This window comes from Dasypus novemcinctus, chromosome 3, assembly GCF_030445035.2.
Source record: "Dasypus novemcinctus isolate mDasNov1 chromosome 3, mDasNov1.1.hap2, whole genome shotgun sequence".
Lineage (NCBI taxonomy): Eukaryota > Metazoa > Chordata > Mammalia > Cingulata > Dasypodidae > Dasypus > Dasypus novemcinctus.
The window spans coordinates 115,505,420-115,529,638 of NC_080675.1; the positions used below are offsets into that span (position 1 = coordinate 115,505,420).

General features: G+C 46.3%; 1 protein-coding gene across 5 annotated transcripts in view; it reads right to left on the minus strand.

Moving 5' to 3' along the window:
* Positions 1-24,219, minus strand: part of FRMD5 (FERM domain containing 5) — a 334,032-nt gene that overhangs the window by 24,718 nt on the left and 285,095 nt on the right. For all 5 annotated transcript variants that reach the window (XM_058294089.2, XM_058294088.2, XM_004466749.5 and 2 more), the window contains exons 2-7: positions 22,286-22,390; positions 17,603-17,645; positions 17,311-17,389; positions 8,757-8,854; positions 6,548-6,671; positions 3,591-3,678 (exon numbers count right to left, since the gene is read on the minus strand). In XM_058294089.2, coding sequence (XP_058150072.1) covers positions 3,591-3,678; positions 6,548-6,671; positions 8,757-8,854; positions 17,311-17,389; positions 17,603-17,645; positions 22,286-22,390 — 537 coding nt within the window. The remainder of the gene's footprint in view (positions 1-3,590; positions 3,679-6,547; positions 6,672-8,756; positions 8,855-17,310; positions 17,390-17,602; positions 17,646-22,285; positions 22,391-24,219) is intronic.

Genomic DNA, 24,219 nt, shown 5'->3' on the forward strand with positions numbered 1-24,219 from the left:
TTAAATCAATTTTCTCCTGGTGAGACACTGGTGAATTTATATTACATTTTTCTGTGATGATTTTAGTATCTTATAGGCATTTTGTACTTTCTGTATCAGGATTGGCAGCGAGTCCAGCTTTGTTACTAAATAAATGCCGTTGCTCCAGAAGGTAGCACTAGGATAACTGGAAGAGCACAGTCTTGAGAGTCAGACAACTCTGGGGTTGAGTTCCAGTAAAGGCCTTACCAGTAAACTTGGTCACTTTAGTTAGGTCTCGGGGGCTCAGTGTCCTTATCTTAAAACAGCTAAAAGGTTATTTTCTTAGCAGTGTTGTTGTAAAGGTTAAGTGAGAAAACGTGTTTAAGTGCCTGGTGCTGGCAGGCTCTTAGTAAATGGCTCCATCCAAATCAGCCACTCATAAAAATAAAGCTGAGCGCAGGCTATGACAGTCACGACAACTCCACGAACCCCAAGAGGGCAGCCCCACTGGAAGGGGCCAGGAGAGGCCTGTGTGTGGCCACAGTGGGCCTGCAGGAGACGCAGGGCAAATGGCTCATCTCAGGGTCGGCTGGATGCACTAAAATGCTGGCTCCTGAGGCTGTGGCGGTGTCAGCGCTGGGGGACAGATGCAACAGTGGGCCCCAGCGGCTTGCTCATTCTCTTCCTCCACCTGTTCCTGGCTCCTGTGGGAGCTGGGGGTTGAGGGGAGAGGCACAGGGCACAGGGCAGCCTTGTGTGGGTGCAGGGTGTGGGCAGTGTTGCAAGCCAGCTCGTAAAGGAGCCCTGTGGTGCCCCACTGAGGATCTGCTCCTGGTCCCAGAGCCAGACAAGGCTGTTCTGAGTGGAAAGAAACCATCGGTGTGCACGGGAAGAGCAGCAGCTTCTTAATCAGCCCAGGAGAACAGAGCCCAGCTGAAGTGTTCTGCTCTCTTTTAATTATCAAGATGATTCTTCTTCTTCTGGCCTCCCCAGGGCCCTGTGCCCCAGATTCCCTGGGCCCAGTAATTGCCGCTCTGTTAATAGAAATCATCAGTATTTATTATGCCAAGGGCTCCGGCTTATTTCAGCTCTCCTTGTAGCAACATTAAGGCAAATGCTTGGTAGCATATCACTAAAGTGGCTCTACTTAATGACAAGAGTAAAGGCTCCCAAACTATTCTCCTTGCTCAGGAGTGCTGAGGAAATCCTGAGCTGGAGCCCTGGGAGGTGAGGGAGGGCCAGGGCACCTGGAGCCCAGTGAGGTCACCGCTCCCACCCTCTCCGCAAACGCAGTCTCCTGGGGGCTCTGTTCCCCATAGGGCGCCTAGGGCAAGCAAGTGACTTGAGTTCAAAGTCGAGATCTCTCACTCAGGGCTGTGTGAATTTTAGCCTCCTGGAACTTCAATCTTTTTATCTACAAAACAGAGAATATAATAACCTACCCCCTACCCCCCAGGGCTGGTATGAGGATTAAATGAGAAAATAATACGAAAGGCCTGCCCCCGGAAGGAAGGCAGGCCACGAAGCCCCTGCCTCCCGCCTCCCAGGAGTTGCTGCTGTGGGGGTGAAGTGATGTGGGTTCGGCCGGCACAGCCCCTCGTGTGAGGCTGGCTCCCTCTGCAGTCTCCTCAGCCTGCTCTGTCTGAAGGTGAACAAGCTCATGAAGACGGCGCTGAGCCAGGGGCCCCACAGGCCAGGGCTGTGTGGATCGGGCTGGACACCAGGCTGGTGACCACTACAGCTCCCAGACCCCCATGGGGGGCACTGGAGAGGCCCCCGCCCGCCTCCATGTACCCTGCCCTGGGCCCCATCTCTCTAAAGAAGTGGGTGCTGCATGTGGCCTCAAAGGACGGGGCAGGTTTGGGGTCAAACACTGAGATGACCTCAGCACCTTCGGATGGCCATTGCTATCTTTAGGCATCTCTGTCTTTCAAGACACCGAAGTGACTGAGCAGATCAGGGAGCACAGTTATTGAGCATCTACTGTGTTTTTATACTGATGTGGAAAGTGGGGCTTGGAGAAGCCTCCCGTGACCCTAGTAAGCAGGAGACCTGGACTGGAGCAAACTTCAGCTGACTCCGAAATTCTCCACTCCTTCGCAGGCATGCTCATGATGGCATCTGGGCACTTGACGGAGGGGTTTACACCATGTATGTTAGGAAGCTTTGCTGATTCATTTGTGAACATCCATATGTGAATTCTTTGGTGTAAACAGGCAGGAATGTGTTTGCTCCCACCTCCTCCAAGAACACAGGGATTATCTAGGCATAGGCTGCACTGGTGGATACAGCACCGTGGGGCAGGCAAGGCGGCCAGGGTTCCTAGGCACCAGAATGGTCTCAAGGTTCATATGAGAAGTTTCAGCACTAAATCCTAGGCAAGAACAAGTCCCCACTGCCTCAAAGAGGGGACAATGGCCATGCTGTTCTGCCTTCAAGCCACTGGATTCTTTGCTTTCTTTTCTAGTTTTTTAATTCTTTTTTTTTTTTAAAGATTTATTTTCTATTTATTTCTCTCCCCTTTCCCCCCTCCCCCCATTGTCTGCTCTCTGTGTCCATTCGCTGTGTGTTCTTCTGTGTCCACTTGTATTCTTGTCAGCGGCACCTGGAATCTGTGTTTCTTTTTGTTGCGTCATCTTGCTGCGTCAGCTCTCTGTGTGCGGCGCCATTCCTGGGCAGGCTGCGCTTTTTTCACGCGGGGTAGCTCTCCTTTCGGGGCGCACTCCTTGCGTGTGGGGCTCCCCTACATGGGGGAAACCCCTGCATGGCACGGCACTCCTTGCATGCATCAGCACTGCATATGGGCCAGCTGCACACGGGTCAAGGAGGCCCGGGGTTTGAACTGCGGACCTTATGCTTCCACCTGATGCTGGTTCCCTCCATAGCGGTTTGACACTTGGTGTTTCTGGGCCTCTCCAGTAGTGGAAAGAGTGAGAGGCAAAGCTGTGTGGAAGTCGAGGCCGAGACCAGGAATGTCTAAGTAACAGGGACGTGGAGATGAACTGGAGGGATGTGGCCACAGAAAGAGGTGGGAAGGGGCCTCTGGCCTTCCCTGCTCTCAGAACATGCTGTGGCTGCCTGAGCTCCTCTCCAAAAATGACAGGCACATGCGAGTAATTGCAGAGGTTTTCTCTGGGCAGAGCCTCTCCAGCTGGTTCCCTTCTCACCCTCAGAGGCACATAATGGAATTAAATGTGACTCCACTGTAGTTCTGTGCAGTGACTCAGGACACTGCACTCAATAAAACCCACTCTCAGAAAGAAACTAGATTACGGGTCAGAGAAGGGTGGGCAGTCTGCTGAGCCACCTCCGATCATTTCCCGTTGGGTGCCTTCCACATCGCTCCCTCTTCCTTTCCACCAAATTACCCACCCCTGCCAAGGTAGGGCCCCAGTTTCAGATTTGTTATTTAGATTGACTTTGTCTTGAATCCTCCAACACTGATGTGGCATCACATGATTATGCAGCACAGAATTCAGAATGAGACATTTTCTTTGTCATCTGTCACCAAATGAACTATCATTCAGACATCGAAGGGGGCTGGTGGGTGCTGGCGGATGGTCTCATGCTGTCTCTTGCCCTCTAGAGGAGCCAAGGTCAGTGTCACCTCCGACCATGGGGAGCCTTACCTTACACGGATGAGGATCCACTCCATATGTCTCCAATGTCTGCGCTTTTCTTAAAAAGTTCAGCTCTGATGTTGCTGGTGTTTGACCACTGGAATAAAGAATGAGGTGATTGAAGGGTTTCCTGATCTCACAGCTTCCACTGAAGCAAACTTTCTATTAAGAAGTGCTCATGGAGAGTCACACACTCCAGTCTTCCCATCGAGTATGCTCCCTGCTCTTTTCCAGGACCAACTTCATAGACTCCTGCCTAGGATCAAATATCTGATGCCTTCAGGGGTGAGGCAGACTACCTAATGAGTGACCTGGGTTCAGTGTAAGACAATAAGGAGTGTTGGGGTCTGTGGCAAACTGGGGAGTACCTTACCCATCTAATAGCTATAGTTGTTCCTCAAGCTCCAACACTATAGCCATGTGGGCCTAGCATTGCTAGATGTTCTGATTTTTAAAGAGAAGTTAGAGTTAGTGACTTTTACGTAGTATTTCATGATTTTAAATACTATGGAAGCAAATGGAACACATCTATAGGCTAGCTGCAGCCCATGTGTGTCTTGCCTGAGATCTGATCTTGTCTGTAGACTGAAAAAATATTAAGAAGGGGACTATATATTTTGCTAGTACTATTCAACCCTCTTATTTACCAAAAGGAAATATGGACACGTAGGGTGAGGAGAAGCAGTAGGAGACAGCGCTGAGCTCCTCAGACTCCCACAGCAGCTCTGTCTGCCCATAGGGTGATGACTGAGGAAAGGAAACAAGCAGCAAAAGGAAGAAACCAGCCCTGGCTCCATGCCTTCTGAAGAAGGAGCCTTTCGCATCATTCCTCAACTTGTGCCTCCTTAGCAGGTATTTGAGGAGTTCAAAGCAACACCAGTGGCAGTGTCACCTTCAGGCTCCCGCAGGTCCAGGGCCCTGGCTAAGCAGATGTACTTCTACAGAGGTCAGGCTGGCTTCCGCGTGAGGAGCGGGGGACTGCTTGTGAGGTCAGCAGCTCCTCTGGGGCTTGGTGGGCAATTTCTAAATTCATCATTTGCCTCAAGTAATAAGGCAGGGCAAGAAGATAAGCCAAGCCAAGAGAGAGGCAGGCCAGGTTCCCTCTGAAGTTGCTCTTGGAGGAGTCAGGCAGCCAGCACCTTTATGTGCCAGTCTCTGTGCTATCTGCTGTAAAATACACAAACACAGTGCATAGTCTTGGCCCTCAATAAACTTATGTTAGAGTTGTAGAAAGGAAACACGGGTGTGGTTTTTTTGGACATTATGAAGATATGCTGAACCTGTATGAGCAGGTACTGTGAATGCAAACAACTTCTATTGCCACTAGAGCACCCAAGACACAGAGAAGGTCTTTAGGAAATGCTTGTAGAATGCCAGAGGGCTGCCACTGTGAGCCTTACCGCCTGGCAAGCGTGGGCAGGACACCACACGTGGCTGGGGCACAGGGTGCCCCTTCCAGCGAGCTGCCTTAGTAGAGAAAGCAGCTCTGCCTGGAGGGGAGGGGGCTCCATTCGCTGCTGGAGTCTGCCCAAACCTTCAGGGCTCTCAAAGCGGGCATCATTCGAGGGGGAGTCTCTGCCTTAAATGAGATTTGTGGAGGGTGTGCTCACTGCTTTGACATTTCTAAAATCCTCCAGGCAGCGCCTTCCGTCCAAGAACAGCCGGGGTCTCTCCTTCAACTGAGCGGCGAGATCCCCAGCTCCACTCCCAAGGGTGTTTATTCCTACTTTTACCACAAGGGGTCGCCTTTCCCCTAACAAGCCCTGGGCCAGCCCCGGAAAGGCTGCCCCTCACAGCCAGAGGGGTGGCAATTGTTCACGACTCCACCTGAGAGGCGTCCACAGTCCTCGGTGAGGAAGGGGAACCGCCCTGCAGTGGGGGGCGGGGGGGGGGGTTGTTTATAAAGGCTTAAGGAGCCTTTGTGTTTGCTGGTAAACTCAGCGTTCAGCCTGAATTCTCTGAGTGAGGGCGAAGTGTTTTGTTGTTTTTTGTGTTGGCTAGGAGGGGGAGGGGGGTAGGAACCCGTGTAAGTTTAGTCGTATCATTGGATATATCTCTTTTTTTTGTCATAGCCTTGCCCAGAAAGATAGTTATACAAACATTAAAAATGATTTTTTAAAAACTTGTAATATATTAAAATGATGACATAACATTTTATTTTACGACACTGCGCTGTATGTAACTGTTCACTTCACAGTATAATAGTTTGGGGAATCTGTGCTCCAGTGTGCCACATGAAGTGGAGTTCAAACACCCCACTGGCACCTTGATTTTTAGATCAGTCTTTGTAGAAAATCCTATTTCTTATGGGTGAAAGATGCATTAACACTGTTTTATGAGATTCAGAATATTCTGGGTGAACTGAGAGTCTAAGGAAAACAAACCTCCATGCTTCAAGCTGCTTCCCCTCTGTGCAGGGTCAGGGGCTCCAGGAGGGTGTGTATGATCGGGGGAGGTGGGGGGACTGAGTTAGGCAGTGCTAAGACACAGCCCCACACCGAAGTGCTTAGGGCACCCGCAGCATTTCCAGGACATTCCTGTCACAGACTGAGGGTGCAGCCTTGCCTGCTTTTTGCATCCCCACTCAACCTCTCCTCTCTTCTATTATCTTCATCCTCTTCTGTTTCTTTTGTTTTCCCCCATTTCATTTTCTTTCCTATTGTCTCTCCATTTATCTGGTGATGCAAATACCTTTCAAAAGGCCAACCCCTCTCAATCCCCACCCCCCCCCCCCAATACTTCTTTCTTGCCTTTAAGTCCAGCTCAAACCACTCTCCTTGGGGAGTTGAGCCCTTGGGGCTTGGGCTTGGCTGTCAGCGAGTCACTGAAAAAGGTACACCCCAGAGTCAGGAAGGTGGCAGCCTCCCCCTGGGCCGGTGAGCAGAGTGCCCAAGTGGTATGTGTGTGGGGAGGTGGGTTAGGGTGGGGGACGACAGTATCTGGAACCGGAACCGAATGTCACGTACCTGAGTTCTGTCTTGTGAATCTCGGCAATTTTCCTTTCCAGCTTCTCTGAATGTTTAGGGAAAAACTGGAACTTGGAGCTGTAGCCTTCAGGATGTTTCCCTGGGTCATAATCCCCAATCTCCGCTTTACAGGGAAGGCAGAGAAAAACAATTGTGGAGACAGGTAAATCAGCATAGCCAGTTAACACAGAACAAAGCCTGCGCGCAATCAGATTTACAAAGAACAGTGGATGGGGCAGAGGGCAGGAGGCATGGCACTCAGGGACGTGCCCACCTTTGTTTTCCCAAACGTGCACTTAGGGTTGACATTCAAGTTTTAAGCAGAGAGAGAGCAGAGCTGAGCCTGCATTCTGAGGTCACCACAAGTAAGTTTGCAATAAAAGAGCAGAAGCCTGAAACACGGTCCTCATCCATTCAGCCTTGAGGAGAGCATCTGGGAGCAGTGAGTGATCTTTGTGGCAGCAGAGGACACTGTGAGCTTGCTCAGGAAGACTGAGCTTCTTGGGCCTGAGCCAGATCAGAATTCTAAATCTCGTTTGAGGTTTTAGCCGGATGCAGCAAATTGGTGAATGAGCCATGATCCCAACTCAGAACTCAACTCTCAGTTCAAATCAAATCGAATGAATACATTTGAATAAATATTCATTGAGGGCTGACCTGGTGCCAGGCACCCTTGAGAGGATTGTGGAGCAGGAAGAAAGTGTCACTGAATTCAGGAGCACCTGCCTGGGGAACTGAGAAGTCAGTTCTCACAGGGAGAGTCCAACTTGACTACCCCTAAAACTGCTGCGATCTGACGTCAGTGGCCCCAGGAGGGCAGGGACCCACGGGGCTCTCCACAGCGCATTCCCAGGTGAGAATCCAGCTTTCTCTACGGGAAGCGCTAGGGAGCGCTAGGGAGGGGGCCTCGTGGCCTCAGAGGAAGGAGGAGGTTCCTGCTGCTTTGGGGTTGCCCGCTTTCCTTCCCTAGTGGGAGCCACGACCATCTCGTATGGGAAGTCTTGAGGGAGGAGTACACATTTAGAAGAAAAGCTGCCCTCCTCTCACAGCTGAATATTGTACTTGTGACCTGTGCTCATTAGCCACAAAACTACTCAGCATCTTCCAATTACTAATACTTGGGAATCTACCAGGTAGTGAGGGATAAAGGCTCTCCTGAGCTGGAAATCTGGAGTGACCTTAGCTATGGAGTCATTTATCATGATTTTATTTAGAAAGCCTCAGTGGAAAACATCCATGTTGAACATCAGCACTTCTTTAAAGAAAGAAAAAGGAAAAATTCAAAATTTGTCAGGGTAAAACTGAAGGGAAGACTAGAGTTTAAGATTTCACTTAGATCAGGCTTTCTCTTTAAAAATGCAAGTGGCATCTTTGGTTACCTTAGACTTAGCAAGCACCTTTTAAACACTTCCCCTTTAGGGGATTTTTAAAACAGGTCTCAAAAGTCAAGGTTGCAATGGACTTTTACATTCTTATCACAGCTGTGGTAATTCTTTTACCAGAGGGACTTTAGTTTCTTATTGGCAAAAACTTCCCAGCCTCTCTTCACAAAGTAGCTTCTGGGAGTTCACAGAGTCCAGTTAAGAGTTCAGACTCTTCATTGGAAATTTCATGATTTTTGTGCTACAGTCTGAAATGACCCAGTGTTAACGACAGTTTTATTAGGCCCAGGCGCTAAGGAAGGGGAAGGGATCACCTGTGAGGAATGAATATCCAGCCTCTTCCAAGGTTTTGTAAAAAATAGCCAGCCTGAGCATCAGCTGGGTACAGCCTCAACCCTCACCTATTTGCCTGTTAGGTAATGTGCTTGTTACTTAGAAACATTTTCCACTTTCAGCACTCTGAACTAAAAGGTCTCTGAAATGAATTCCAAAATGCTTCACATCTTAGAGATTTGAATGAAAGGATAGGAAAAGATTAAATCAGATTACTCCCTGGAGTCGCTGTAACTTTATCAACCAAGAGTGCAGGGAAAATGCCTGAAACACAGTCAGAAGGACTTTGAAAGGCTGCTAGTAAGACCTTTGGTAGAGTTCAGGTTTGAGCATTCAGTCCCTTCTAGCTCTAGAGAGTCCTGGCAAAATCCTCACTTGGACTTTGCTTTTGCTTAGATACTGTTTATATCCAAGAAGTAGTCATCTGTGGAAACTGAAATAATGTAAGGAGTACTTAGCATGAAAAGCAAATTTGTCCTGTCAAAAACCATTACCTTGAAGGATATAGGCTGCTAACAAGGCAGCATCCGATGTTTTACAGAGGAGACGGCCATGGTAGAGATCCCTTTTGATCTGTAGGAAGACTAAATACCTGGAAAGAAAACAGAGAATGAACTATAAATCTTTTCTTTGATTGCTGTAAAGACATAAATATGTAATATAGCCTATCGAAATCTTTGTCAGGACATTTTTAGTACATTAAAAGAAATCTTAAAACATACCATAGAACAAAAACATTTTCCATTTCCCTGGAGACTTTTTCAAGTACTTTGTCCTGAACTGATGTGAGTTCTATTCAAAGCAACCTGTCAGTTTCCTGCTGTAGCTCAAAACAGAAATGGCATTCCCTGGGCAAGACCTCATCACCCAGGGCTGGGCTCTGGGTCAGTCCAGTGCTGAGAAAGAAAACTGCGTCATCAGAGAGGGGCAAACAGGGCCTCTGTCCACCCTAGACTTCTGTTCCTTCCTAAGAAATGAATGGTGGGTAAAGGGCTAACTCAAGGAAGAGGCCAACCTTGGCTTGCCATGAGAATCTGTCCGTGTCAGGAAATGGCTTTCCATTATATGACAGAGGTCAACGAGATCTCTCAGAACTTGAATACAGTGTAAGAAAAGTCATGGTGAAAGAAACACAAAAATTAAGCAGAAACCTGTTGCCAGCATCTCTTCCAGTACAGAAAGCTCTCACCTCAGGTGGAAGCAAGATATCAAGAAAAACAACTAATAGTAGCCGAGGTGTCCTGAGCATTTACTATCTGCTAGTTCAGGTGTTGTGCATTTTAGATGCACTATCTTATTCTCAACCCTTTGAGATGTATACCTATTATATCTTCTATTTTTTCCAGATAAAGAAACTGAGGCTTAAGTGGTTTTCTCATGGACATAAAACTACAGATTCGAATTTAGGAGCTTGGTTCCTAACCACTTTGCTACACTGCCTTTCTTACACTATAACTATTTTACAGTTTCAGAAGTCATTGGGCAGACCCTGCTACAGTGGAATGGAACTGTCAACTTCCCATTTAGAAATGTCTTTACAAGGAGTGGGGCCTCCGATATGCATAATCTCACAGGTCTGCTAAGGAGAGCAAAAGCTGGAGTATCAAACCCTTGAGTGAGTCAGCGACCATTCTGGCTCCTTGGATAAGGGGCATCTGTAGTAGTTTAAAAATATGCCCACCATTTATGTGATACTCCTCATTTCAAGTAATTCCCTTCCTTTGTGCGAGGACTTAGTGACTTGCTTCTAACAAACAGAATAAGGCAGAAGTGATAGTGCCTGACTGCTGAGACCAGGTCATAAGGACACGGCAGCTTCCTCCTTGCTCTCTCTTTCCTTGAACCACCCACTCTGCTTGAGGACACAACAGAGATGGTCTGCAACGGGGATGGCAAGGAACTAAGGCCTTTTGCCAGCATCCAGCTAGGGACTGAGGCTTTCTGCCAACAGCCTTGTGAATGAGCCACCTTGGAAGTGAGGCCCCAGCACCAGTCAAGTCTTCGGATGCCGGCAGCCCTGCCATCCTCTTAACAGCAACCTCGTGAGAAATCCTGAGCCAGGACTGCCCGGCTAAGTCGCTCCTGAATTCCTGACCTACAGAAATGGTGAGATAATAAAGGTTTGTTATTTAAGCTAAGTTTTGGGGTAATGTTCTATGCAGCCACAGAGAACAGATTAAGGTTTAAGAATCACTGTTTTAAGAAAATTCAAAAGCATCTTTCTAATCACATTAGGGTGGACTGTCCTGGAACCAAAGGGAAAGTGAATATTTTAGCCTAACGGTTAATGATGACCCCTTCCCCCAATTCTGCCCCAAGGTCTAGCAAGAAAAACGGAAGGGAAAGGCATCATGTGGAGTGAATAATTAAGATGGATCTACCAAATCAAGCTTGTCTTCGCTCTGCTTCCCACAGTGAAATGCCACATAGTGTGTGTGTATGAGGGAGAACTTCCTTGTCTCTCCCTGGTCAGCTTCCACCTTCCCCAGGCTTTGGCAGGATGTGGTGCAAACCTGTTGCCCCTTCCTCACTGATCACTCCTTGGGCCTGGGTTCATGCATCGTTCCTCCCATACCTCTCTGCTTGTCTGTGTCCCAAATTCATGGACAGCATCCACTGGGCTAGAGGAGATACTTCAGTGGGATGGCAAATCTCTGGGCAGTTCTCAATGTGGTGAGGGAACAACCCCTGGGATAGCATGTCAGGATTATGTGGGGGTTTCTCTTGTGGTTTGAAATGTTTCCCTACAGCTTCTGTTTTGTCCCCTCTCCAAGGGTTACATGCTTCTCCTCACAGGAAAAACTGCTATTTTGATAAGGCATCCTCATCAATGGGCACATGGCAGGTGCCGCAGGTGAGCTAGGATGGCGAGGAGGCTGCACCTGAGGTGGGGTTCCTCTGGACCTTTTACCAAAGTTAGAGAGGTAAAGGGTAAGGCCACAGGAGCATTTTCAGGCAACATGGCATAGCATTTGGTTGGGGAGGGGTGTGGGGGACAAGACAACATCCTATTTATTTATTTATTTATTTTTCTTTCTTTTTTTTTTTTTTTAAGCGATGGGAGGGGCATACAAAGGGCAGGGACTTAATCAAGGCAAGCTTATGACCCGCACTTACTGGGAATTCCTCGTTCATGGGGAGTAATTGCGATCCCTGATCCCCATCATGAATGGGGTTCAACGGGTTACCCATGCCTGCTGGCGTAGGGTAGGCACACGCTGAGCCAGTCGGCGCAGCGCACGTGCAGCCCCGGACATCTAAGGGCATCACAGACCTGTTATTGCTCAATCTTGGGTGCCTGAACGCCACTTGTCCCTCTCAGAAGTTGGGGGACGCCGACCGCTCGGGGGCCGCGTAAATACTTAGCATGCCAGAGTCTCGTTCATTATCAGAATTAACCAGACAAATCGCTCCACCAGCTAAGAATGGCCATGCACCACCACCCACGAAATCGAGAAAGAGCCGTCAATCTGTCAATCCTGTCCGTGTCCGGGAAGACAACATTTTAAAGAAACAAACCACAGAGGGCAAGAAGAGATGAGCTCACGAAAGCATCGACTGCCCACGCCCAGGGAGAGGGATGCTCCAGGCTTCCCCGCTCTCTTCCACCACATTGGCTCCCACTACGCCTTGTGCTTCGTTCTTTCAAGGAGGTAACCAGCGACTCGGTGTCGTTGGTTATGAAGAAATGCCCCACATGACTCAGGGTTCTTAGCCCTTGTGTGTTCTCCCTGACACACGCAGGCCTAAAGGAGACCGCCTTGTTGCCGGAGGCTGTCCCCATGGCTACCGTTTGCTGCAGGGCAAGGGAAGAACACCCTGTCGCCTGCAGAGGGCGCCCATCCCATCCAGTTCCTGTGGAGCCAGCTGGTGGTGTCACCCAACCTCAGAACCTCAGAACCTCAGGAGGAAGGGTACTTAGAGCCATGGAGCCCGATTTCCTCATTTCATGGCTGAGGAAACAAAAGTCCAGAGATGTCAAAGTGACACAGGAGTCAGGTCAAAACTTCCTGACTCTTGGCCTGATGTTTTTTGTATCCTCATGGTAAATCAGTTAGGTATCAGGTTAGAGAGAGAAGGGTCCTAAACTAAGTCAGAAGAACTCTTTGTCATCAGAGGGAAATCTTCATTGGAACAAAATGAGTAATTTAGTTTTAGACCAGATTTAAGACAATAAGCCCTCTTCTTGTATTCTATTAAAAGCAAACAAACAGAAAAGAAACAATCTTTTTCTGGCCTCAAAGAGGCTTCACCTCACCTTCATTTAATATTTTAATATTAGTTTTGTCTTAAATTGATGCAGTAAGAATGAGAGCCTCACAGATAGCCAAGGAAAACTTGAGTTTTCAGTAACATGGACATCTCTTCAATGTCATGGCATGGTGCTTTCTGATAACAGAGATATAGATATTCCCAGAGTTAAAGGTTCTGAACTTTGGAAGGCACTGGAGGCTCCTGAAAAGTTCCTTCTGGAAGATGATTTGATCCTGCCTTCTTTTCAATACATTCTTTGCCCATGGCTTCTTTTTTTTTTTAAGTTTTGAACATATTTTTTTTTATTTTTTAAATATTACATTTAAAAAATATGAGGTCCCATTCAACCCCACCGCCCCACCCTACCCATGGCTTCTTCTCTTTTCTACTTTTCATTTTCCTGACTATCATATATTTAGTAAATCTTTCTTTTTCCATACTAGACTGTGAGCTCCTTGAAGTCAGAGACACTCTTACAGAGTCTATATATGTCCTATGCCTAGCGTGTTCATCCACCCTTCCATCCATCCATCCATCCATCCATCCATCCATCTATCCCTCCCTCCCTCCATCCATCTATCCATCCATCCATCCATGCTCTAAGCACTTACTATATGTGCCAGGCATAGTCACAGGTACAAGGATAATAGCAGTAAACAAAACAGATTCTTTACTCTTGTGGAGTTTACATTCCAGTAGGGGGAAGACAAATGATAATAGCAAAACAAAATAATAATTGTGACTCATATTTACTGAGGGCATGCTGGTGCCACACTGTACTGTTTCACATGCATTCTCTCATTAATCCTCAAGACAACTCATGAGGTGGTACTATTTTTTATCCCTGTTTCTTCAATTTGGAAACTGAATGGTTAGAGTTATTGTTGCTTGCCCTGTCAGGTAGCTAGTTAAAGAATGATCTGGGATTTCAACCCAGGTCGTTTTGATTTCTTAGCCCAGGGATTGGCAAACAAACTACTGCCATAGTTTTCAATAAAATAAAACAAAATTTTATTTGGAACACAGCCATGCTCATTCATTTATGTATCATCTGTAGCTGCTTTCTCATTACAATAGCAGAGTTGAGTAGCTGTGACAGAGACTGTACGGCCCACAAAGACTAAAATACTTACTCTCTGGTCCTTTACAGAAAAAAGTTTGCCAACCCATCTTAGCCTATGCTTTTAACCCTTACACTAGGCTCGACTGATATTGACTGAAGGCATAAATGACCTAACAACTCTGTTCATTCATACATGTATTCATTCATTCTATTAAATTTTTTGACCATCTGCTGGAGGTGAGACATTTTGCTCCCTGGAAGGTGGGGCCCCACTGGCACTCGGTTTCCTTTTATTGCTTGGTCTTTCCAAAGAGTTCATATGCCCGCAGTGCCTGTTAAAAGCTAAATCTGGTGCCTAATCCCCATTTTCTCTGCTTTGTCTCTAGTCCAGACAAGAAAATCTATTTATTACTTTTAAAAATGACAAAAGAGATTAATCAGGATTTGGCAACTAAATTTATCATCTGGGAAGAGTCCAAAAGTTAAATTGTAGCACATTTTTTTACTTCCTACTTCATCCCCTCCTCTCAGCCTGGTTTTATGGGAATGGCTGAGACAGCAGTGAAATTTAGGACCAATATTGCCAGGAAAAAACTCTCTGACAGCTAAATTAGTTTGGCAGTAAGGTGGTGTGGAGGGCTCTAGGCCAGGAATGAATTATGGGTACTGAGTGGAGCGGAGGCAGGTGCCTGCTCTCCTAAGATCGGAGGAGATTTAAGTGAGGAGAATAGTGAAACTAACCCCATTGCCTGGACAGAAGACCCCAGAGGTGGGGAGACAGGTCCTGGCACCCTGTGGTACACATCCCTGAGAATGCACATCTTAGAAACTGCACTCGAGGGAAGGAAAGCTCTGAGATGGAGAGCAAGGGGGAAAACAGCTGGAGATGGCCAGCACAGGCGCATGCAGACGGCACAGGAGCGAATGCCTGTTGGTGCCCTTGGGGACTGGTGAGTCCTTTGTATGGGCTTCGCAGGGTGGAGATGACCACCTGGGGTGGCTTTCTCTCCCAAGTCCTAAAAGTTAGTTGCTTTATACACAAGAACAAATATTATATGATTCCACTGATATGAAATTGCTACAATGAGCAAATTCATAGAGACAGAAAGTGGATTAGGGATTACCAGGGGCCCAGGGGTGGAGACAAGGGAATGGGGAGTTATTGCTTACTGGGTATAGAGTTTCCATGTAAGGAAGTGATAGCAGCACAGCATTGTAAAAGTAATTAATAACACTTAAATACAGTTAAAGTGACAGATTTTATGTTATATATGTGTTACCACAGCAAGAGAAAAATAAAATATTTTAAAAGATAGCTGCTTAAGTTTTAGGATGGTAGCTGTTGGGGAAAGAGGACAGAGGAGGAGTAGGGACTATTAGAAAAGGAATACCTTTTCAGATAAACAAGGGATACAAGCCAGTGCTGTGGCTTTAACGGTACTGTAACCTGGGTAGAGCCCTTGGGGCTCAGGGGCCAGCAAACGGACAGAGCCTTAGAGGGCCAGGCTTGCTGAGGATGTAGTAAGAAGTACAGGACCCTGCTAGAATGGTTAATCCAACCGATCTAGGAGGTAGATATTATTACCCCATTTTCAAACTGAGACATCTGAAGATCAGAGAGATTAAATATCTTGTCCAAGGCCATATAGCTAAGAAGTGACAGAGTAGGATCTGTGCTCCCAAGTCTATGCTGCTTCTTGGGTAAGAGGATTTGTATGGGAATATTATGTGGTGACCTTCGATATAGAAAATTGTCTTGTTAAGGGCTCCTCCTAAGACCCAAGATGACCATATATTTTTGTCCTTTAAACAAACCAGAAGGCCATGCATTGCGCCAGACCAACCCCTTTCATCCCCACTGTTGGTCCGGTGAGGTCAAGACCAGGAAATCCTGATAGACAGTGTTAGGAGTTGAGGTGTTGGCCTCTCACCAAGGATGTGTTAATTTGCCCTGACATGTGGTCAAGAGCTGGGGACAGGGGAGGAGGGGGGACTCCTTCGTCTGCCTGGTATTGCACTTCTTCCCAGAGGGCGAGGCTCAGAGTTAAGGCAAATGCTCCTTACTGTTTAAATTGTTAAATGTAGCAGTTTTACCCTCATTCACCTGCCTGGAGCTATAGGGCCTCTCTTTCATATGGGTTTAGTTTTCAGAAGCAAGGGGAAAGCTATATCTATTGCCAGTGGAGTCTGCAGTTTCTATGTCCAGTGAGCAAAATGAGTTTCAGGTCTATGTACACCCCTCACTGCCCTCTGTGTTCCAAAGTAGGGGGGTGCCCTACCTTGGGCATCTGGAGGTTGCTTTCCTGGACCTTCTGACACTTCAGAAGAAGACTCCCCTCAATCCCTACTGGGGCCTATGTCAAGAACCCCTCCTCCCCCAATTCCTACTTCTTTGCTCCTTTTGTACTACATACTCCTATTTTTCACCTTTTTTCTTCCCATTTTCTGGTTTCCCTTCTTAAGAGAAACTTTTGCTCCACTGCCTTGATATAAAGCTAGTGGCATGTTTTTAGACCAGAAAATGAAAATAATTCCATATTCTTTTTTCTTCCTTCTTCCCACCCTCTTTCCTTCCTGCAGGGTTTTCCCAAGGAGTTGAGGATCTAGAAGGGGATCGCAAAACCTTAGAGGAGAAAGAGTCTGCATGACCAACAGTGGTCACATCTCCAACCTTGCAGTTTCCAAGGTTTCCAGAGGGGATTCCAGCTGGCAGTGCTCAGCTCTGGGATTCCCAGGCATCAGCTCTTCACATATCCCTCCCCCACTCTATAAGGTAATATCAAGGTTTTGGTTATGTTAAAATTAAACCTAGATGAGAGGTTATCAGGAGGCAGGGGACGGGCATGGAAAGGTTTTACTATATGGATACAGAGCTTGTTTGGGGTGGTAAAAGGTTTTGGTAATGGATGGTGTTGATGGTAGCACAACATTGTAAATGTAATTAATGAGACTAAATTGTACCCTTAAAATAGTTAAAATGGCAAATTTTATATTACATATATGTTACCACAATTAGGTCTTTCTAATATAAAAGTTAGGGACCCCTACTATAGAGAGTACCTAAATCTCAGAGGCAAGATTTTCAGAGTGAATTTGGCACAGACATATAAAATCCTGGGGAAGCTTTGAAGCTCCCATTCATTGACCCTCTTGCAGAGGTTCTCTCTCATCCTCAAGTGGTGCTGGATGAGATAGGATTCATTCCGTGCAGCTATCTGCCTGCTGCAGAACATGATCCCCACAATAAAGGGTTTATCACGTACTTGATTCATCAGCACATCAGGGTTTACCCATCTGGATTTAAAATCTTCAGTATTTCTCAGATTGTCTTGGTGTCAAGTATATCCATTAGTCCACTAGAGTCTATTTTCAACTCTCAAATAAGCAGCAATACAGCCTTCCCCCAAATGTCCAGTGGGGACATCATGGGTAAAAGAAAAATGCTCTTTATCAATTAGTTACTCCAGACCCCCTCGAGGATGACTAGTTTGAGATGAAGTATTCCTGTTTTTTGAAGGAAAGAAGCTCACTCTGTTCCAGTCCCACTGAGGGGGTGAAAAAAGGAAACATGTAGAAATAAACTACAGAAGCAGTTGATTATGTTTAGGAAGAATTCCTTGCCTATAAAAATAAGGAGTTTCTCCAAATTAGAGGATTTAAGAAGTCACAGTCTCACTTTCCTGTGTTCCTGGACAGGTCTTAGAGGCTGGGGGAAGGATTTTAAGCCTCACCTGGTTATTTCCTCTTTCAAGGCAGCAGGGTCTGCAGGGTAAAACTTCACACGAAAACACATGGTGAATGGAGGCTGGGCTGCAGAGAAAAAGAGGTACCCATCAGGGAAGAAAGACCCTCCCCCAAGCGCCCCCTGCCCAGGATGCACAGGCCTCTGAACCGTCAGAAGACAATCCTCACACACGGACAAAGTGGTAGAGTACATACGGAGACCAAGCCTTGTTATGTGTGGGAGGTTTCATCCCACCCTCCCCTGGGTGAGGCTGTAGTCTTTTCATGGAGAATACTTACATCTCAATTGCTTCACAACAGACTTCGTAAACTCTAACCAGTGCTGAAACAGAAGACAGAACAAGAAAACCCTAATGAGAAGCAGTGTCGAATATAACCAGTTTTATCCAATTTAAATAACTAGACAGGGTAAAAGCTTATGAAATGTAGGTTTGGAGAGTAAGGAGTGATGATTTTCTGAAATAAGCTCCCCATGGAACCAACTGTGAAGAGAAAAACAGTTCCAGCTTCAGGTGCCATTTCTGGGCTTCCCTGGAAATGCTGCCTTCCAAAATGGGGTGCCAAAGTTCTCAGCCATGTCTCTGGCATGCCTTCTAACTGGTTCTCTGGAAATGCTGCCTTCCAAAACAGGGTGCCAAAGTTCTCAGCCATGTCTCTGGCATGCCAGTAGGTATGAATAGATATACCTATCTGGGATGGGGACAAACCCCACGTGAGAAATGCTGATTTTGCTGGGTGACGTGTATTTGCGTTACACATCAACTTTGTAGGGCAGGGGTTGGGGATAGAGGCTATTAGTAGCAGCTCTAAAAAGTATTGGCAGGTGGAATTCCATAAATGGTGAGAAGGCAGGCCTGGGGATGGCAGGTATATATTCTATCTTTCTTTCAGTAACATCAATTGCCAACCCTTGTGTTAGAAAATACATACTCGGGATTTCTTGGCATCCAGGGATGTTTAAAGTCTATGTCTCATAAGACAACTTATGTGTAGGGTAGGTAAATAGTAGGTATCCTGTTCCCCTTGGATTTTCATAGAGACAGGCACAGTAGCAATATATTTTTCCCACAGTACTTATGCTTGGGCGAAGGAAGGAATGAGGCCATTCCATATGGCCCAGTCCTATATGGATGCTTCATAAAATTCATTATTGATGTTTATGGCTTTTACACTAATCAGGAAACCTACCAATATGCAGAGAGCTAGAGCTGCTATGGTTTGGAGTTTGATTATCTGTAAGTAGCCTAAAGTCATTAGAAGAAAGCTCTGTGAGGGCAGAAAACTTGCCTGCCTTGTTTACCCCAGTACTAGCAGAGTGTTCCAGATGCAGCCATTGAGTGGCCTAGGGGACCCGGTGCATGCCTCCCTCTTTTCTGGCACCTCCATTTAGTTAATGTCTTGGCAGATTCCTCCCTCTGGAAGGAAAGGAGCCAGGGCTAGGCAGGCGGTGTCCTGGCCTCCCTCAATTCCCAGCTCTCACTTTCTGGGCTGGGCATGGGTTATGCAGTTAATGGACCCACTAAGAGCCAGTTCTTTCATCAGCTCCACATGGATAATCTGGGCTGACATTCTGCCCTCTGGCTTCTCTGATCTAAGTTCCCACGAGAGCAGCAGCTCATTATAGCCACTCAATGTGGTTAAGAGGTCCTTCCCACATTACACAGACCACCGCGGCTTGGCTTCACAGGGAAGCAAAGGCAAGAGGTGAAATTGCGTGGGAACAACTGGGGTTCCAGGCCATGCCTGGGCAGACGAAGGGGGCTGTCTGTTCAGAGTACACTGGAATTGTGGACTGTGAAGAGAACATGGCACATGCCTGGGACTCAGTAAACAGAACGCTCCTTTGGGGTAGATTAAAAGAAATAAACAAAGGAAGAGAGAAAGTAAGAGGAATGACTGTGAAACGCATTATCAGCAAAGGGGAGATGATACTGAATGACAAAAAGTCTTTTCCCTTTGGCAATAGCTGGAGAGAAGACTTCAGTTTCTATAGTAGTGAGAGCTCAAGAAAGATCCAGTCTGGAGATTAGGAATGGGGTAGGAAGTGAGTGGAAAGCTGTCACAACTTGTCCAAGGTATTTTAAGGGTCTGTAACAGAAATCTTGACAGGGTCCCCAAAATATGGTGGTGGTTAGAGCTGTGTTTTGCCATTGTCTGGCTAAATCTGGGGCCCAGAATCACTAGCAAATGGATAAAATAGGGTTGGGGAGGTGGGTGGGTCAGGAAGAGGAACATGATTCAGAGAGGGGAGTTTCCTTCTCTACTGGGTGAATGGGCCAATTGTAGGACAATGTTCAGACTCTGGAGGCTTGAAAGGGTAAAAAGAAGAGGCTGAGAGCATCCTGAGGTCCCTGGGCCAGAGCTGGGGACAGCGGAAGGGTGAGTGAGGGCATCTCCACCAAGAGGAGGAGAGTTCCCTGACACCCCGAAGGACACCTGCAGAGTAAGGAGTGATGTGGGGATGGGTGTAGGGGATGCTTCAGACCACCTGATAACTGAGGGGAGGAGGCTTATTTTAGGGCCTCATTCCCTGGAGTAGCTGGGGACCCTACCTCCTCCATCCCCACCATGAATGAATGGCTCTAGGACTGCAACTCCTTTAAAGGTCCATTTCCCCACAACCCTCTCATATGTACTCTAGCCTTTACTCTCCTTAGCCTCTCCCTTGAGGTACAGAATCACATGACTGTCAGAGACTACCAGGTGTGAATTCAGCATGGAATCTTAGGAACCGTACAGCCTCTGAAATCAGACTTTGCCACTTATCTCGGGCAAGTTCTTTAACCGGCTGAGGCTTTATTTTCTCATCTGAAAAATGGATATTATCATTGTGGACACCCATCTCATTTGTGGTATGAAATAACATAACTCAGTGCTCAATAAACAACTGAAAGAAGTAGGTGTATGTTCCATAAATGTTTCCTTCTCCTCTTTCCCATTTTTTTCTCTATCTCCTTCTTTTGATCTTTATCAATTCCACATACTCCCTTATTCTCCTCAAGCACATTCCAATCTAACTAAAAAAACCATGAACAGGCCACATTTTGCCCTTATATCTTCATATACCACCCCCCTCTGGGAGATGACAAAATCTGGGGGTAACTGGTCCTTTTTTAAGGACAGACATCTGAAACTGAAAAAATAAACAAAAAAAGCATTTGTAAAAATAATCCATTGTTTGATCATTATCCAGTGTGTGAGCACCAGCATGTGAGGATATGGAACTTCCTGTTATCAGGCCACTTCTTTGGTCTTCTGTTTGTCTGAGCTAAAAAGAGTCTTTATGCCAGGACATGGGAGCCTTTCTAAAGTGACCTCATCACTACTTGCCAAACACTAATGATGCCCCCAAAATCTCTGCTGAGCCAGGAGGAATGAAGCACATGAGTGAAGTGGGTAAGGGATATCAAAGGAAAGAGACACAGGCCTTTTCATTATTTCTTAAAGCTCATGGGTTTAGTATAAATTCTAGATGTGACCTAGAGGACAAAGGAGCTGAGGGCATCAAAGAACAAAAGAGTACTGGATTCTGGCACGGTGAGGTCTCTGTTCATTTGGTGTCTGGACCCTGGGCACTGCTAGGAGGCTATACCTGGAGTACCGCCTGGGGCTCTAAGGCCCCCTGTAATGACAGAGATGAAGCCCATGTTTGCAGCTGTGAAGAAAATCGGTAGACCCAGGACAGGAGGGCCTTCTGGGAGCCCTGCTGATGTTTTTGGAGGGTGGCAGACTAGAATAGGTAGAGGGCATGGGTAGGGGGAAAGGAGATACAGAGGTCTGAATGCATCTGCGTACTTCCCCACTTCAAATGCGGATGCCCAAGAGTACACCCCCCACAGAAAGCAAAGGGCAGATGAGCAGAAGTTATAGAAACTGCGTGTCTGTGAGCTGGGCAGCTGGGCCAAGGCAGGTGGAACAGTAAGGCACCACTAACCATTTACCCACCCATTCACTCATTCAGCAAATATTTATGAAGTGTGTCAACTACACGCTAGGTCTTGTGCTAATTAATGTGGGATATAGTCATGAATGAGATTAAGTCCATACCCTCATGAAACATAGGTAATCAAACAGGGATTTACAGCATGGAAAAATGAATGCTCTGACAGGGGTAATACAGGATGTATGGTAGCACATAGGACAAGCCCCTGATCCAGAGTGGGGAGAGGAAAGATTTCCTGGAAGAAGTAACATTCTAAGCTGAGGCCTTAAGCATGAGAAAGAACTGGAAGAAGAAAAGTGTGGAGGGTGGGAAGAGAAGAGAAGGAAAAGAAATGATCCAGGCAGGGGGAGCTCTGTAGGCTCTGAAAAGAGAGAAGGCATGATACGCCTGGACCACAGCAAGGAGGAGACACGTCAGGGAGATGAAGCTGGAAAGGTAGACAGGGGTGTGGAGGTAGTGGATGTGGTCCTGTATCTGTCTAGAATAGCACATCATTGTCAATGCCTCGTGTCTATACAGCCACCCATGTTTTGTAGAGCAGAGCAAAACTGCAGAATTTGAAGGGTGCTAAAAGGCCCCTACCAGTTCGGCTCTATCTCTGTCCTGCTCAGAGATGTGTGTCCTGATTGGGTTGGTGTGGCAACCTCAGGTGAGGTTCCAAACCAGGTGAACCAGGTGAGGTTCCAAACCAGAACAATGCAGTTCAGCCCATTTGCTAGAAAGGCGGAGAGGAGAGGCTCAGTCTGTGACCTGGGCTTGGTGCCCACAATACTAGCTTAGATGCTCTGCCACCAACAGGGCACTTAAGGTCTCTAGGCTGCTATTTAAGCATCTGTAAAATGACAGACTGTGCCAGCTGTGCTAAGGTGCCTTTCAGGTCTAACGATCTGTGATGTGAAAAGATGACATCCAATTGCAGGGTCTGTCTGGTCCCTAACTCCTGAGACTAAACCCTGAATACCAGTAAGTGCTGATTTTGACTAACCCTGTTCTCTTTTGTGCTTTGTATATTGACTTACCCGCTGCTTATCTGGGTCCACAAAGCGGATGCCAAAATAGTCTTTCTCAAGTAGGTTCAGGTGGTGGCAAAGAAGATCAAACAGGTACTGGCCTTTGGCATCTCTCTGAAAAGAAAGGGCCATTGAGGAATGAATGGTTTTCTTGAGTGTAACTTTGTTTTTAGCCATTAAAATTATTTATAACCACTGCCTGTGAATATGAAAGGGACACATATCCATACCTATGTCTTCCATATTGTGATGCATTAGATTTGATTTAGGGTTCTCCAGAATTCAGAGACTTCTAGTGTCTGGAAGGAACCAAGAACCTTCTACTCCAAAAAAAGATGTCAAAGAACTCAGAGTAGAGTCAGGCAAACTCAGTTCCAATCCTGAAGGCTTAATGCTTTCTTACGTTAGTGGGAGTAAGAATGTCGGTGTGGAATACAGCAGTTCCACCAAGTCCAGTCGGCTCTGCCTCTAAAGTAGATCTTGAATCCACCCACTTCTCTTCATCTCCATTACCAACCCCATAGGTTAAGCCACCATCATCTCTTGCCTGGACCCCTACCAGAGCCTTCTAACTACTTCTCTGCTTTCACTCTCCTCACAGCAGAGTGATAACAAATGTCTTTTTAAAAAGAAGTAACAGGTACATAGTAAAATATCCAAATGGTACAAAAGCATTTGCTATGACAAGACTCATTCCCACCCTAGTTGTTCTGTGCCCCAATTCCCCCCCCCAGACACAAGCCATTACCAGCTTACGTATACTTTATGTGATATACATGCAAGCCTGTATACATATATGTCTCCTTTTAAAACACAAATGGTAGTATATTTTATACTCTATTCTGTTTCCTTTTTTTCCCCCCACTTAGTATTTCTTGCAAATCCTTCTATAGCAGTACATTAGATATGCCTTTTTTTTTTAACAAATCTATTTTATTGGTACATATTAATGAAGTATAAATCCATCCAAAGTGTACAATCAATGGTATTTGGTATAATCACATAGTTGTGCGTTCAGTGCATTCATCACTTCAGTCATTATTAGAGCGTTTTCATTATTCCAGTAATAATAATAATAAACCAAATAAGCAAAACTCATCACCTCTCAATTTGCCTCAGTTTTTAACTGCTGCACACCATTTTAATAAACCTAAATTTATTCACCCAGTTCCATACTGGTGGAAGGTGTTTCCAATTTGGCTATTATAAACAATGCAACAGTGAACACACAGTGATCTTTAATTATGTAACCACCCCTGCTTAATACCATCAGTGACTTCCTGTTGCTCTCAGAACAAGATCCAAACCCTCTTCATGACCTCCAAGGCACTACACGACCTGGCTCCTGCCTCCTCTCCAACCTTATCCTAAACCCTGCTCCTTACTATATCTGGGTCTCAGTCTTTCTGTTTCTGAACACACCAGGGCTTTTCAGCCTCTGTGTCTTCACATTGCCCCTGCCTGGAAGCCTCTTTTTCCAGCTCTTGCCCTCGCTGGCTCCTTCTTTCCTTTAGGTCTCCATTCAAATGTCCCTTCCACAGAGAGGTATTTCCCACATAGAATGGCTTTTCCCAGTTACCTTCTATCTCATTATCCTGTTTATTTCCTTGATAGCACTTATAACAGTCTTTAACTGTCTTGTTGGTTTGTTTCCTTATTTATTGTCTGTTCCCTTTTTCTAGACTTTAATTTCCATGAGGGCAGGAACATTCCCAGAATGCAGCACAGAGCCTGGCCCATGGCAGGTAAGCCCTCAATAATTATTTATTGAATAAATGAATGAATGAATATATGGGTTGGATAAAAGGTTTCACAAAATGTTAAGAAATTAGGATCTTTCTAATCCATAACCTTCTCCTTCAGGGACCAGTTTGGAAACCCAGAATGAGTTGGGAAGAGAATGACTTGCAGGAAACTGTCAGAACATCTGGAGCTCTGCAAGG